Source organism: Podarcis vaucheri (genome assembly GCF_965113315.1).
Source record: "Podarcis vaucheri genome assembly, chromosome: 17".
Taxonomy (NCBI): domain Eukaryota; kingdom Metazoa; phylum Chordata; class Lepidosauria; order Squamata; family Lacertidae; genus Podarcis; species Podarcis vaucheri.
Genome location: NC_138755.1, coordinates 7330805 through 7346115, shown reverse-complemented (window position 1 = coordinate 7346115; position 15311 = coordinate 7330805). Strand labels below are relative to the sequence as shown.

At 48.0% G+C, this 15311-nt stretch overlaps 1 protein-coding gene across 4 annotated transcripts in view; it reads right to left on the bottom strand.

Moving 5' to 3' along the window:
- PDE4A (phosphodiesterase 4A) overlaps positions 1-15311 on the bottom strand; it is a 339410-nt gene that overhangs the window by 71505 nt on the left and 252594 nt on the right. The window contains exon 1 of one of the 4 annotated variants that reach the window (XM_082205420.1): positions 12766-13058. The exons of the other annotated variants lie outside the window; for them this stretch is intronic. Coding sequence (XP_082061546.1) covers positions 12766-12902 — 137 coding nt within the window. The 5' untranslated portion in view covers positions 12903-13058. Of the gene's footprint in view, positions 1-12765; positions 13059-15311 lie in introns of those variants that run through there. 4 annotated transcript variants of the gene reach the window in all.

The window sequence follows — 15311 nt, the reverse complement described above, 5'->3', positions numbered from 1 at the left end:
GCAGTGTGATGACATATAACACCTATTTTGCAGGATCTAAACTGGCTAAAGGTAAAGGTACCCCTGACCTTTAGGTCCAGCCGCGGATGACTCTGGGGTTGCGGCGCTCATCTCGCTTTACTGGCCGAGGGAGCCGACGTTTGTCCACAGACAGTTTCCGGGTCATGTGGACAGCAAGACTAAGCCACTTCTGGCAAACCAGAGCAGCTCACACAAATGCCGTTTACCTTCCCGCTGGAGCGGTACCTATTTATCTACTTGCACTTTGACGTGCTTTCGAACAGCTAGGTGGGCAGGAGCAGGGACCGAGCAACGGGAGCTCACCCCGTATCGGGGATTCAAACCGCCAGCCTTCTGATCAGCAAGCCCTAGGCTCAGTGGTTTAACCAACAGCTCCACCCACGTCTCTTTCTAAACTATAGGTCTGTTATTAACAACCCCCTGAACAAGGCCCAAACTAGGTACTTGATGGACTGTCAGCCCCAACAGTCAGATTAGCTGACGGGGCTCTTCTTCTTCCACCACTGGGAAATGTCACTTGATGCATGGCGACTCTGGACTGAACAGGGCTTCCTCAAGTCATAGTTGTGCCAACAGTGACACTCTTTCCCCCTGGAAACACTCATGACAAAGACATCACTGATGGGCTTAATCAAAACACAATATTTCTCCAAGGCTCTGAGTGGCTTGATTCATTTTTCTTTGGGGTTTTAGGTCTCTGTGCACTACTACTGCTATTTTGACCTATTTTTGATTTCATTGTTATTTTTGTGTTGGACACTACTCTGGGATCACGCTGAGGTGAAAAGCAGTTTATAAATTTTATAAATCAAATAATCGGCAAACATTCTTAAATTTAAAATGATTGTTTGGACAGACTGCTAACGAACCTTGCTTGGCAATCAGAGAAGCACAAAAGGGGAATTGGGGAAGAGTGCTGTGCCCAGGTGAAATATGTTAGGGATTAGGAAGTATCTGCTTGTGTTTTGCTTCAACATTCCCTATTTTCCCCAGGCTCTCATTTATATGTTTCCAGCCGTTTACCCTCTTCCATATTTCAAGATCATATGCTGCTGATAATAAACAACAGAAATGTGAAAAAGGCGAAAGATTTATACGATCTGAAGAGAAACCAGAGTATCGTATCAATAGAAATTAAGTGGTTTCCAGCTGTAATGCTTTAAGGGAATATGAAAAATGGGTTGTTAATAGGTAAAAATGTAATGTTACTATTTTAAGATCAAAGATTAGGATAAATAAAGAGGGTAAGGATTTGCTGAACCAACAAATTGAACTGGAATACAAAAAAGGGAGGTATGAGGAGGTCCGGGAAACAAGCTAAGGAAAAATAAGTAATGGAAAATTGAGTGGTTTTTAATCATTTTTATTTTGTATTTTGTACTTTTTCTCTTTTCTCTCTCTTTTTTTCATTTTTATATTGTAACATTTGGAAAATCTCAATATATATCTTATAAAAAATAAAAAATAAACAACAGAAATGTGAATCCTGAAGAATATCCACAGGGAACTGTATGTGTATGGTGTATGCTTCACTATCTTGTTCGCCTCTGTAGATAAACAGTGTCCTAAGACCCAGGTACCTACGGGACCGCCTCTCCTGGTATGCCCTGTGGAGGACCTTAAGGTCCACAAATGACAACAAGTTGGAGGTCCCAAGTCGCAAGGTGGTTAGATTGGTCTCAACTAGGGTCAGGGCCTTTTCAGTACTGGCCCCGACTTGGTGGAACGCTCTGTCACAAGAGACTAGGGCCCTGCGGGACTTGACATCTTTCCACAGGGCCTGCAAGACAGAGCTGTTCCACCTGGCCTTCGGTTTGGACTCAGTCTGCCGCTTATGTTTCCCTCCCCATATGGTCTTGATTTATTGGCTACTTTTAAAATGAGGCTGCATTTTAAATTGCATTTTAACCTGTATTTTATATTGCCCCCCCCCCCCATTATGTTTTTACTGTGCTTTTATTGATGTTAGCTGCCCTGAGCCCAGCTCTGGCCGGGGAGGGCAGGGTATAAATAAATTTTGTTGTTATTGTTGTTAGAAATCAACAGTTCAATCCTATGCATTTTTACTCTGGAGTAAATCATACTGTGTCCTATGGAAATTATTTCCAGCATGGCTAACACTGAAGCTGAAACCTGCAACTCAAACCACAGATTAATAAAGCATACATCCAAGTAGATGTGTTTTAGAGTTGGGCTTTTAAAAAGTTACAGTACAGTACAGGAAAGAAAACACCTTCCTTTGCCCTAACGTCTGATGATAAAAAAATACTTCAGTTGTGTCCATGTGAGAGGGGAGGCCGTGGCTCATTGGCAGAGCACATGCGTAAGATCCCAGCTTCAACTCCTGGCATCTCCAGGTAACAGAACCACAGGTAGCAGAGTTGAAGGAACTCCCAAGACCCTGAGAGATCTGCGGGCCCTCAAAGTAAATGGGCTGGATGGACCAGTGGTTATCCTCGATGTAAGATGTGCTTCATATGTTCATGTGTGCTTGGGAGAAGGGAAGCCAGAGGCACCCCGGCTTAAGGTATAAAGGGTGCTTTGCACGCAGAAGGTTCCCCAGCTTCTCCACTTAACAGGATCTTAAGTAGGAAGGCTAAGAAAGATCCTGTTAAGATCCTGAAGCTCTGTCAACAGTCATTTTGTAGACAGTACCTTGGTTATTAAATGCCACTTTGAACCCAAACACTGCAAACCTGGAAGTAAGTGTTCTGGTTTGCAAACGTTTTTCGGAAGCTGAGCGTGCTCTGTTTTGAGTGTTACGCTGAGGTCTGCCTGTTTTTGCAGCTTTTTTGTTTTGTTTTTGTGACTGTGTGGAACTCAGTTCAGCTCCTAAATGATTGATGTGTGACTGCAGTACATTCTTTACTGCTTTCATTTTATGGATCAATGGTCTCGTTAGATAGTAAAATTCATGTTAAATTGCTGTTTTAGGGTTTGTTTTTAAAAGTCTGGAACAGATTAATCCATTTTGCCTTACTTTCTATGGGAAAGCTCGTCTTGGTTTTGGAACGCTTTGCTTTAGGAACGGACTTCCGGAACGGATTAAGTTTGAGAACCAAGGTACCACTGTAATGGCATATATGGGCCAACAGCTGGACTTGGTAGAGGAACTATTTAAATATTACCCTGGCCATGTGCAGGGTAGCATTTTAAAACGGCTTACCATGTATGCAGCCTCCAGCTTATGCTAGCAATGTGTGGTGTTTGCAGATGGAAGCTACACATGTCATGTAGGGGCTGCAACCACAGCTGCAAGAATGCTATTTGCCCAAAAATGGAAGGAAGAAGAAGTTCTGATGAGAGAAGAATGGATATAGAAGTTAATGGGCTACAGGTCCAGCCCTGAGGGCCTTCTGGCAGTTCCCTCACTGTGATAAGTGAGGTTACAAGGAGCCAGGCAGAGGGCCTTCTCGGTGGTGGCGCCTGCCCTGTGGAACGCCCTCCCATCAGATGTCAAGGAAATAAACAACTATCTGACTTTTAGAAGACATCTGAAGGCAATCCTGTTTAGGGAAGTTTTTAATATATACGGGATATATATGGGAATGGATATATAAAAGAATATGTTGCGATCATTTGGAGTATGCAGGAAGGTGAAAAGAAATGTAAAGAACCACAGAAAGGGAGGGAGGGATGTCGGAGTTTGAAATATTAAAATTATGATTGAATAATTGTTGTAATATATATAAATGAAAATTATATTAAAAAAATTAAATAAAACCACACATGTAATGTAGGGACATTACACAATCCCCCACATGCCCCTTCGGGATCAATGTGGGCTTTTTGTTGTTGCCCGTGTTATCGGCTAAATAGCATTCCCACTTGGCTTTATATGGTCATTATACTCAAGGGCAGCATCCTGGCCTCATCGGCCTGGTTTGCTTGGGATGCACACGCCTTTATAAAAACACCACTGCGAGGCAGCTTGTGAGACGTTCCCCTGAGAAGTTTGTAGGCATGTGAGGATGCAGCGCAAGGATCGCAATGTTGCATCTGTGGGTGGGGTGACCCCACCCGCCTCCCAAAATTAGGAGGCAGCAGCCAGCAGAATAGGTTGCTGCGTGTGCTTGGCTGTGGTGTACAGTTCCTCCAGTTTGCAAATATTCCCCACAGGCCCCCCAAAATTATTATGGAGGGCACATGCTGGAAACACTAAGCTGAGCGAAGCAGAGACTCATGCTGGCAAAATCTGCTGTTGCCTCTGTTTCCAATTAGTATTGGGTGTGGTTATTCCTTTGGAAGGTTTGGTGGTGTGCAGAAGCTCTTTACCCAGAGAGTTCATTTAAGGTTAGGGCACCAAGTTGGACGTTACCTTGGTACAGCTGGCCAGGCAAGAAGGGTGGGTTTGGAGGAGCCTCCTAGTGATCAAGAAAAGGAGGGGGCACAGCTGGCGGAAACACATCCTAAATCCAGTTTCCCCAACCTGGTCCGCTTCAGATGTTTTGGACTATAACTCCCATCAATACAAGTTAGCATGGTCATAATGAATAGGGTTGAAGGAAGGCACATTTCATAATCATCTGGTAAGCCAAAGGGAGAGCACCCACACATTCTTAATATCTTCCGGTTGTTTAGAGACTAAGCTACAAATCAGTCAAATCTCTCCTCTACCATGAACTCACTAGGTATCCCTCTGCAAGCCCACTACACTCCAAACCTCAGGGCTCTCATCTGCTGTATGGTGAAGAAGAAGAAGAACAAAAACAACAATAAATTTGTTAGCCTACTCATCATGCCCACCTTATAGGGTTGTTGTAATGAGTCAACAGTGTGTTGCAGCAGCAAAAAAAAGCTAACGCTATTCTAGACTGCATCAACAGGAGCCCAGAGTCCAGATCAAGAGAAGTAATAGTACCAGTTGGTCAGACCACTGGGAGTTCTGTGTCCAGTTCTGGGTGTCACAATTTAAGAAGGATCTTGACAAGCTGGGATGTGTGCAGAGGAGGGCAACCAAGCTGATCAAGGGCCTGGAAACCAAGCCTTATGAGGAACTGTTGAAGGAGTGGGGTACGTTTAGCCTGGAAAAGAGGGGACTGAGAGGGGGTATGATAGCCATCTTCAAATACTGTCACACAGAAGATGGAGCAAGCTTCTTTTTTCCTGCTCCGGGGGGTAGAACCTGAATCCATGACCAAGTTACAAGAAAAGAGATCTCAACTAAGAATCCTTCGCTGCAGGTTTTAAAGCAGAGTTTGGATGGTCATCTGTCATGGATGCTTTAGCTGAGATTCCTGCATTGCAGGGGGGTTGGACTAGATGTCCCTTGGGGTCCCTTCTATGATTCTATGATTTACGACAATATAAGAGCACACAAAGTACTTTGGATATGCAGAAGCGTGAGAGCAATGCTAAGCATTCTTTCATTTTACTCACTGAGAATGTGGGCAACTCTCCTTGACTTTTTTGTTGCGGCTCAATGTGACAATATTTGCAGAATGCTTTGGAGCTGGAGCCACAAGTAGATGAATGTGGAGGCAGAGTAAACAGGTTCTCTGATGCCCTGCTTCTCCCTTAGAGAGCAATCAAGGAACCAAGTCCCTCCACTGTTGTGCCGCTCCTGGCTCCCATGGGACCTCCCTTGTGATGCAAACTGGGCTCTGCTTTCTCACTCAGTCCAGAGATTTAGAATGTACTAATGAGAGCTGATAGTTCAGCAGGCAGCTCTCCTATGAAAATCAGACAGAACAATAACAGCTGCCATTACGAACAACTCCCTAGCATTGAAGGCACTGCAATTCAGAGAGAAAGTTACCTGTAGAGAACATAAAGATAAAGGTAAAGGGACCCCTGACCATTAGGTCCAGTTGTGGCCGACTCTGGGGTTGCGGCGCTCATCTCGCTTTATTGGCCGAGGGAGCCAGCGTACAGCTTCCAGATTATGTGGCCAGCATGACTAAGCCGCTTCTGGCGAACCAGAGCAGATCACGGAAACGCTGTTTACCTTCCCACCGGAGCGGTACCTATTTATCTACTTGCACTTTGATGTGCTTTTGAACTGCTAGGTTGGCAGGAGCACGGACCGAGCAACGGGAGCTCACCCTGTTGCGGGGATTCGAACCACCAACCTTCTGATCGGCAAGCCCAAGAGACTCAGTGGTTTAACCCACAACGCCACCCGCGTCCCTTAGAGAACATCCCCAACAGGCAGGTGAAAAAGTCAGGTAAATGTATACAGACAAAGCAAAGGCAACATTCTGGCCTTTGAAGGCTTGGGTAGAATAATATGTTTCTTGCTGTCAGTGTGAATGAGTGTGCATTTAAGACTAGAATAATGCTTGTGTCAAGAATACGTGCCGATGCACGAAATGGGTCAATAGGTGCTGGATTTGTGGAACACATACTTGGCTGAACAGAAGCCCATATATCCAGGAGCATGGACAAAACTGCACACTTGTTGTTACATATGGCCCAGCCGGGTGCTCAAATGCCAGCTAATGAGCACTCTGCAATGCATGTGCTGGACATCCTTTGCAACTAAACAATCTCTCACCAAGGGATGGCTAGAAAGCTACTCCCAAATGGACTGCAACCATACTTCTGGGCAGATTTCTGCCCAGCTTCCTGTTTAAGACAGATTAACACCCCTGGGGTTAATTAAAGGGAAGAACCATTGTCCTGTTTTAAGAGACCTTGCAGGACTGGAGATGAGGCTGAGAGTGCTACAAGTGGAGAACAGCCTTGACCAAAGGTGTCATGGACTTTGAAGAAGCCCGAACTCAGGACGAAAGGAAGAAACATGCTAAGAGGAAGGCATGTTTGGCAAATCCTCACCATGATCAACTCCCGCCCGGACACTAATATCCCCACTGTGGAAAGACAGAACTGGCCTCCACAGTCACTTACGGACTCACTGCTAAGACCATGTTCATGGAAGACAATTTTACTCGGCTACAAGTGATCACCAAAGAAGCAGCAGCACCCAAAGGACAAATCTCCATTGAAACTGTGTGGCAAACAGGTCAGGAGACAGGTCTGTTCGAATTCAAATAAAGGACTCTGGTGCAACCAAGTCACTGCAATGTAGAAAGGGGGAAAGTTCACACATAACAAGGAACTAATGCTGGAGCAAAACCACCCAAAGAGAGATAGAATATTGGCTCCTTTTCAGCCTTTGTATTTGATCAGTAAGCTTGAAGCAATCCTGTCTGTTGAAAGAAGACAGGCTGAAAGAAAAACCCTAAGTGGAGCAGAAAGAAGAAAGAAATGAGATTCCTCGGTCAAAGGGCCCTACATTCTTCTCCCTGTGACCCAAAACAGACCATTGGTGTATGCAAGACAAGTGTCTTAGGGCTAATCCAAACTTCCTTTTGTGCTGTGTTTCAAAGCACAGGTCGGGAGCTCCACGCCAGAGGGCAGGGTGTATGTGTGCGTTGTCCCGGCACTTTCCCCTAGAAAACATGCATTTAACTGCTGAATTGGAACAAATTGCAATTGGGTTTTCTGCAGATTGCTGTTTGCTCTAATTTAACAATCAAATGTGGATTTTCCTGGGGAAAGTGCCAGGACCCCCCCCCAAAAAAAATAATAATAATCCACAACTGCTCGGACACAGAGCTTTAAAGCCTGGAAAGTGTGCTGCAAAAGGAAGTCTGGATTTACAAAGTCAAACTTCCACAGCTAGCTTGCTATGGGTCAGCTGCAGCACTGGACGCCAGATAACAGATCTCTAGCTCATCATTAAGAATGGATTGGCAGAAGTTTGAAAGCTGGGACAGAGCAATGGGAGCTCACCCCAGGCTTAAGATTTTAAGCTGCAATGTGCATACCTCCCCGCTGCCACTCACTTTCGAAACTGTCTTATTCTGAGTTAAACTGCTCGTCTTCAACTGGGGGTCTAGTGAACCCATTACAGCCAGGCTAGTGTGGGGAAAACTCTGGCCTGGAAGCTGAATACCCGCCCACCCGCCAGACCCTCGGCCCTTTGCGACTCTACTCAGGGCACAACTCTCACCTGCCCTGTTTTGCATTCTTCTTGAGTACTTTTGCCTGGCTGAATATGTCATTGAACTCCAATAATGCTGTTTGCTTGTCTAGCTGGAGGACAGCGAGGAGGGTGTTGAGAGCATGTGTATAAACTAGCCTATCATGTAAAGATGAATTTTACCTTCACTGCTCTGTTGTCTAATTCAGGGATGGGAAACCTGTAGCACTCCAGGTATTGTTGGAGTCCACCTCCTATCAGCCCCAACGCAAAAGTAAAAGTCTCTAACCTTGTTGCTTATGGAGACAGAAGGAAATGACATCCTATAGGTAGAATTCTCCCCAACTGCTAAGGGAGTTGCCCCCCACTTTCCAGTGTTCTGTCTGCTCAAGCGAAAAACTTAAGGATGGAGATTGTAGCTGTTTCAACATAGCTGAGGCTGGCTCGAAAGATGAATTGCTGCTCATGGCAAGAATACTTATCAGTGTGGTAAAGTGGTTAAGAGTGGTAGACTCGTAATCTGGTGAACCAGGTTCGCGTCTCCACTCCTCCACACGCAGCTGCTGGGTGACCTTGGGCCAGTCACATTTCTTTGAAGTCTCTCAGCCCCACTCACCTCACAGAGTGTTTATTGTGGCGGAGGAAGGGAAAGGAGAATGTTAGCCGCTTTGAGACTCCTTCGGGTAGTGATAAAGCGGGATATCAAATCCAAACTCTCCTACTTCTTCTCTGACTTTTGCTGCAGTAAACAGGCTTACTACTTGATCAGAGACAACAGTGGGACCGAAGAGGTTGGTGTATGTTGACTACAAGAGGTGATGACTCTCTCACACTACAGTGGTACCTCGGGTTACATACGCTTCAGGTTACAGACTCCACTAACCCAGAAATAGTACCTCGGGTTAAGAACTTTGCTTCAGGATGAGAACAGAAATCGTGCTCCAGCTGCGCAGTTGCAGCAGGAGGCCCCATTAGCTAAAGTGGTGCTTCAGGTTAAGAACAGTTTCAGGTTAAGAACGGACCTCCGGAACAAATTAAGTACTTAACCTGAGGTACCACTGTACTTGCAACTCCCTTAAAAGTTATCCTTATGCTAACTCTAATTGTTCTTAGGTTTTGCACTGACTTACAATGTCTGTTCCACACCGCACACTTGCAATGTACCCTGAGGCCCGACCATCACCAGATGTCTAGCTACAGGCCTGCCTGTTAATGGGATACCACAGGCAATTGAGCAGCCACAGCTGAGTGCGTCATAAGTACTCTTGGGCACAATCCAAGATCTTGGGATCTTGGCTCCATCTCAGCTGGCTTGGATGTCGAGACCCACACTCTCGCCTACACCAGAGGTCAGGCAGGAGTCAGTGGGGGCAGCAACCCAAATGCCTTTCCCCACATCTGCAGCAAGGCATCAAACAAGCCTTTCACACGCGCTCCAACCTAACAGGAATCCTAGGCAAGGTATCTCTCAATCTGCTCACAGCAGAACATGGAGAAAGAAACGCCAGCAGAGATTACTTGGCTCTCAAGAGCATGATCCTGACCCAGCCGCTGGAGAAACTGAGAAGCCCTGAGGACTGGGATGTAGCAGTACCAAACCAGGTTGCTTCCCCAGAGCTTAAATATAGCCACTCTTCTCCGGTTTCCCATTTGACATTTCTGTCCTGGCAAGAGTGAGCATGCAATGTAGTAATGACAACTCCCCTCCACACTGGTTATGTGGCTGCCAAGAAAAGCTGCCAGTTAAGGAAAGGGACAAGAGACTGCAGCAACTTGATCCAGATTCAGAGGCATATTTCAGAAAGATTATTCAGAGGAGACACAATTCCATTAGAGCTCCCTATGCAGAACAGTCTTGCGGAGAATCCAGTCCCATGCAAGAGTGCAATGGGACTTGTTCCCTACAGAACGTGAATCTGAGAACTGTGGCTTTATAGAATTTATTTTACCATCACATGGGGGGCATTAATACACTTCACAATGCAAAAAGAAACCCAAGCCTTTGGGGGGGGGCGTTTAACAGCATGGAGGTTACAGGCAATCCTTTGCTGGAAAGAAAGACAGTCTTGGTTACAATGGGAGCACCCAGAATATCTCTCTCAAGACGAAGTTCTAGCGATTAGTCAGCCTCTACACAAATTGTGTCAGTGACCAACACAACACAACACTGTTCTTTTCAAAAGACAAGGGGCATGGTCTCCCTGGAAGTTATTGTGTGTAAGATGCACCGGTCAATTTAATCCGGCCCCTGTGGCAGTTGATTTCAACAACGTCAATCCTAAAAAAAGCTCAACAACTTTGGTCGGCCCTCACTTCATCATCAAATCTGGCCCTCTTTGAAAAAAGTTTGGACACCCCTGACCTATAGTATTACTTTTCTCTTGCTACCTTGAAAAGTTCAAGTCATCATAAAGCCCTGCACTCCCTATCTCTACCTGAAAAATAGAAACTGACCACCACCAGATACTTGGAAGGCATACCTGCTTGCTGAGAATCTCCTTGTTACTGCTGCATCAAACAAAGTGAGTTCTTTAACAGACCCACAATATACTGATTAGCCTGTCAGATGCCGCAGAACACTTTCCATTGGAACATATTTCTAATATACAAGTTGAAAGTGCACCAAATAATAATAAAATTAAGAAGAAGAAGAAGATTGGGACTTGGTGAGGTTTGGGGTTTGATCCCCCAAGCTTCTCCCATGACTCTAATAGCAGTCTGTGTTGTTGTGGTGGTGACAGTAGCAGCAGCAGCAGCAGCAGCAGCACAGCAGCAATAATGAAGCCTACAGAGACCCCATCATCAGATACCATGCTAGGCAGGCACTGAGAGAGCCCAAAACAGTCTAATAGGAGTCTCTAATAGTCAGCAAGCCAGGACAGCCAATCATAGAGGCAAGCTGGGCATCCACTTTGGGTATCAAAACGTCAAAGGTGTCCCCCTCCCAGGATATAATTATCTTGCTGAAAGCGCCACTAACTGCACTCCAGAAACAAGACAGGAGAAGCTAGCAGGTTCTCCTGTAGGGCGACTCTCCCTGCATTCCAGGGGCACCCCTGAGAATCTTTGGACACCTATTGGCCCATGAAGATAGTTGCAAAGAGAAAGAATAAAAGAAGCGAGCCTCAGTTCAGCATAAAGATAAGAAAATAGTATCCTAGTGAGCCGTATGAGGAAAGCCCCCGGAATTTCCCTTTTGCAGATGGGGAACTGAGGCTAGGAGATGACTTGACTGAGGCCACCCAAGGTTGTGGTGGGGTTTGAATCCTGCTCTTTCATCCGCTGGACCACAATTGGAACCTGCTGCTGTTGCCACCGACTTCCTGGCCGTTTAACTTTCAGCCTGTTCCGCAGAGCTGCAGACGCAGCTACAATAATTCTGATCCCTTCCTTTGCCCTCACATGACCCCTGAAACAAGGGCTGTTTTATCATGATGTTCTGTATCATGCAGCCACCCGATGCAAAAGTTGCACCAGACACTTAATGCCAACGGTGACGCACTATCTGGAGTCCCAAACTAACTTTTACGCAAGGCAGCAGCGCTGTCTGAAAAGGAGACCCGAAGGAAAAACAAGGCTCTTTGTACACACATTCCCAAAAGCCTCAAAGAGAGACAGGGAGGGGTCGTGCAGCGTCTGGGTGGCTGGAGAGGGGAGGGTGTAAGCCGGGCTGCTGCCCACTGGCCTGTGGCAGATGTGACTTGAATGTGCCTTATGTCAGCCACTGCCAGACAGACCTTCGCCTTTGCACTTGGCCGGGAGATTTCCTGCCTAGAATGCGTGCAGGAAAAGGGTGGCACCTCTCAGAGAAAGATCAAAACCAGAAGCAGACACAAGCGCAGACAGATGTGTCCCTTCCTTCTAATGGGCACAAGGAAACTGATTGAGGCTCTTGCAGGGAGACACTTGGTTAAGGATCCCAAAAGGGCTTCATTTCCAAAGCATGTGGGTAGCAGCAAGATCTGCATGGGATGGCAGCTCCAAAACAGAGGGCACTACAATGCATGCAACCCCTCTGACCATGGGCATAGCCAGGATTTTTGTTAGGGGGGGCAGGACTTTCATGGGGGGGCACAGAACCGATGTGACTGGTCAGCTAGTTAAGCATTTCTATTGTTTTACTTGATGTGGGGGGCAGCTGCTTCCCCCCCCCTATGCCCATGCCTCTGACCTGGCCAAAAAAGATACTCCTTTTATTTCATGCACTTTGCTCCACACTTCATCACACTGCGTTTCCAGCACGGCGATCCACATCACTGGAAATAATGTGCCACAAACAATACAGTCAACCCACAGATAAGGCACCCAGGGCAAGGAGTGCAACTCCTGAATCACACAAACAATGCAAGAGCGTCATCCGGAGAGGCGATATTGTCCAGAGCGTCAGAGAAGCTGACAGGTACCCTCGGGCCAACGCTGGAGAGCCTGCGGGGTTGCAGCTGCCCTTGGGAATGTTCATGGGTGCCAGCCCAAAAGATGCGCCTCCGCCGTCCACAGCCAGAGCCAGAGGCCGAGTCACACCCCTCCAGGAAACTTTCCCTTTGCTACAGAGGTGCCAAGAAATAGCACGCGATCCCACGGGGGTGCTAAGGGGAGCTTGCCACTCCACGCTAAGCGGTCCCAACTCTTGGACACTTCTAGGATCCCCACCCCGAGGGAGGGTCGTCCCCTGTTCCCCGACTAGAGGATCCCGGGCTTGCCATCGCTCGGGAGCTGGAGCAAGTCCCTGGAGTGCGCGCCACTCACGGGGAAAACTTTAGTCGCCCCCTCCCCGCGATCGGGGCCAAGCCCCCGCCGAGCCCGAGCAAGGCACCCACCTCACCGACTTGGGTAGCAGCCGGTGCCGCTTAATGTCCTCTTCGCTGAAGGAGAAATGCATGTCCGCCTCGGCGGCGCGCAGGCGACCCGGCGGCAGCGCGAGGAAGCGAGGCGCCGCGAAGGCCGGGGCCGGCATGAAAGATCCGGGGTGGGGGGAAGCGCGCACCGAGGAGGAAAAGCGCCCTCGAAGTCGCTCCCGAGTGGCCCGGAGTGTGCCGGGGCGGCCCGCGGGGCTCCGGATCTTCCCGCGAATCCGCACAAAGCGGAGCGGCTCCGGAGGGGCGGGGCGGGGAGGGGCGGAGCTGGCGACTGCAAACCCCGGCGCCGGATTCTCCAAGGGCGGCGCGGGGCGGAGAGCGAGCCGGCGCCCGCGCCACGCGCAACCAGGGCAGTCCCGCGGATGCCACTCTCCTCGCCGGCGCCAGGCTCTGCGCGGATCCTGGGAGGGGAAGGGCCCTCGCCCCGGGGCTTCGCGCGCAACAGCCCCCGGATTCAGTCTCCGGCATTTCCAGGTAGACCCCGCCCGCCCCCCGAGAACCTGCCGGTCAAACCAGCACCCGTGGCCAACCGGGAGCCCAGGGTGGGGACCCTGCGAGCAGGCCATCCGCACCAGAGGCCCCCGGTGGCTTCCAGCTACAGGTATTCGGAAGCATCGCTGCCTCCAGCTGCGGACGACGAGGAACGGCTCCGGGCTGAACCCCGGGGAAGCCAGGGCCGGACAGGTCGCACGCATTACGCACGGCAATGGTCAGCTGGAGGGAACCAGTGGCTGACCTGTTGCAAGGCAGCCTCCCTCCTGCGTTCCTTCCTTCTTGGAAAGTTGTCCAGTGGTGCTTATTCCCCGATGAGTGGCCCCCAGAGATTGTAGACCTCGCCGCCCTGCGCTCCTAGGTGGTCACCTCCCCAAGCAGATCTAACTGCTGAGGTCAGGACTCAGATTGTCGTGACCTCCACCCCAGAATTTCCTTCTCAGTACTGAGCTGAGCTCTGGGGCATGTGAAGGAAAGTAAGTGTTACTGAGCATGTCCAGAGTGCTCCTTCCTTTGCAAAGTCACAGCTTTCCATAATCCTACGCCCCTGAGCTGGAATAAAAAAGTTTTCTGAATGCTTTCGCACGGTGTTGTCTCTTATCATCCGCTTGCTGCAAGACACAAATCACCTTTGGTACCCCTACAGCCTACTAGATCAGGGATCATCTAGTCCAACCCCCTGGAATGCAATAATATGTGGCTGTCCCACGCAGGGATCAAACCTGCAACCTTGGCATTATCAGCACCACTCTCTAGCTAACTGAGCTATCTAGGTATGTTGCACCCAACCCACGGACCTCCTCTTCCAGGCCTTCTACAAGCCAGGGTTGGGGCCTGCTGACCCATCATTTGGGCTTCGCTACGTTTGCTGAAGTTAAAAATAAAAATCAAAATCCCAGAGCACACTGGATTGGTCCACTGGAATACCTACTGTCAACCAACTACCCTAGAAAGGCTCATCCAGTATTCCTTTTGTGCCGTGTTTCTAGGCACAAAATCCAGCCTTTAAAGCCCTGTCTACGAGCAGTTTTGTTATTTGTTTTGGTCCCGGCGTTTTTCCCGGGAAAGCCCGCATTTTACTGGTGAATTTGTGCAAACAGCAGTTGGGTTTTCCATGCATTGCCGTTTGCTCCCATTCAATGGTAAAATGTGGGTTTTCCCAGGGAAATTTTAAAAAAGCTCAGACAGGGAGCTTTAAAGTGCAGACGTGCCTGAAAAGCACAGTGCGAAAGGGAGTCTGGATGAGCCCACAGTTCACCACCCAAACATTTTACTGATGGTGAGAAATTCATACCATTGTTCTCTATTAACTGAAATCAGCTGCCATGCTGGTGAAACATGGACTACATATAACCGCCATCGCCGACTCCTCGAAAGATTCCATCAATAATGTCTCCAAAATTTTTTACACATCACTTGGGAAGACAGGCAAATTAATGCCAGCATACTGGAAGAAGCAAAGATTATCAGTGTGGAAGCAAGGATTCTTCAACATCAACTTCGTTGGACTGGTCATGTTGTTCGGATGCCTGATTATCATCTTCCAAAGCAACTACTCTATTCCGAACTTAAAAATGGAAAGCATAATGGTGGTGGTCAACAAAAGACGTTCAAAGACTCTGTCAAGGCAAATCTAAAAAAAAAAAAGTAGTATAAACACCGACAACTGGGAAACACTGGCCTGCGCTTTGAAGACGCTCAAACATAGGATGAAAACACAGGATGAAAGGGAGAAACACACTTGGCAAAGGGAGGAAGGCACGCTTGGCAAATCCACACCGTGATCAACTCCCGCCCAGAAACCTATGTCCCCACTGTGTAAGGACATGTGGATCCAGAATTGGCCTCCACAGTCACTTACAGACTCACTATTAAAACTGTGTTCATGGAAGACAATCTTGCTCGGCTACGAGTGATTGCCAAAGAAAAAGATACTCTAAGGGAGTATTTCAGAGAATGGCAACAATTTGGATTTTACCCTACAATGTCTGGGGGCACAGTGAGGATTAAGCATA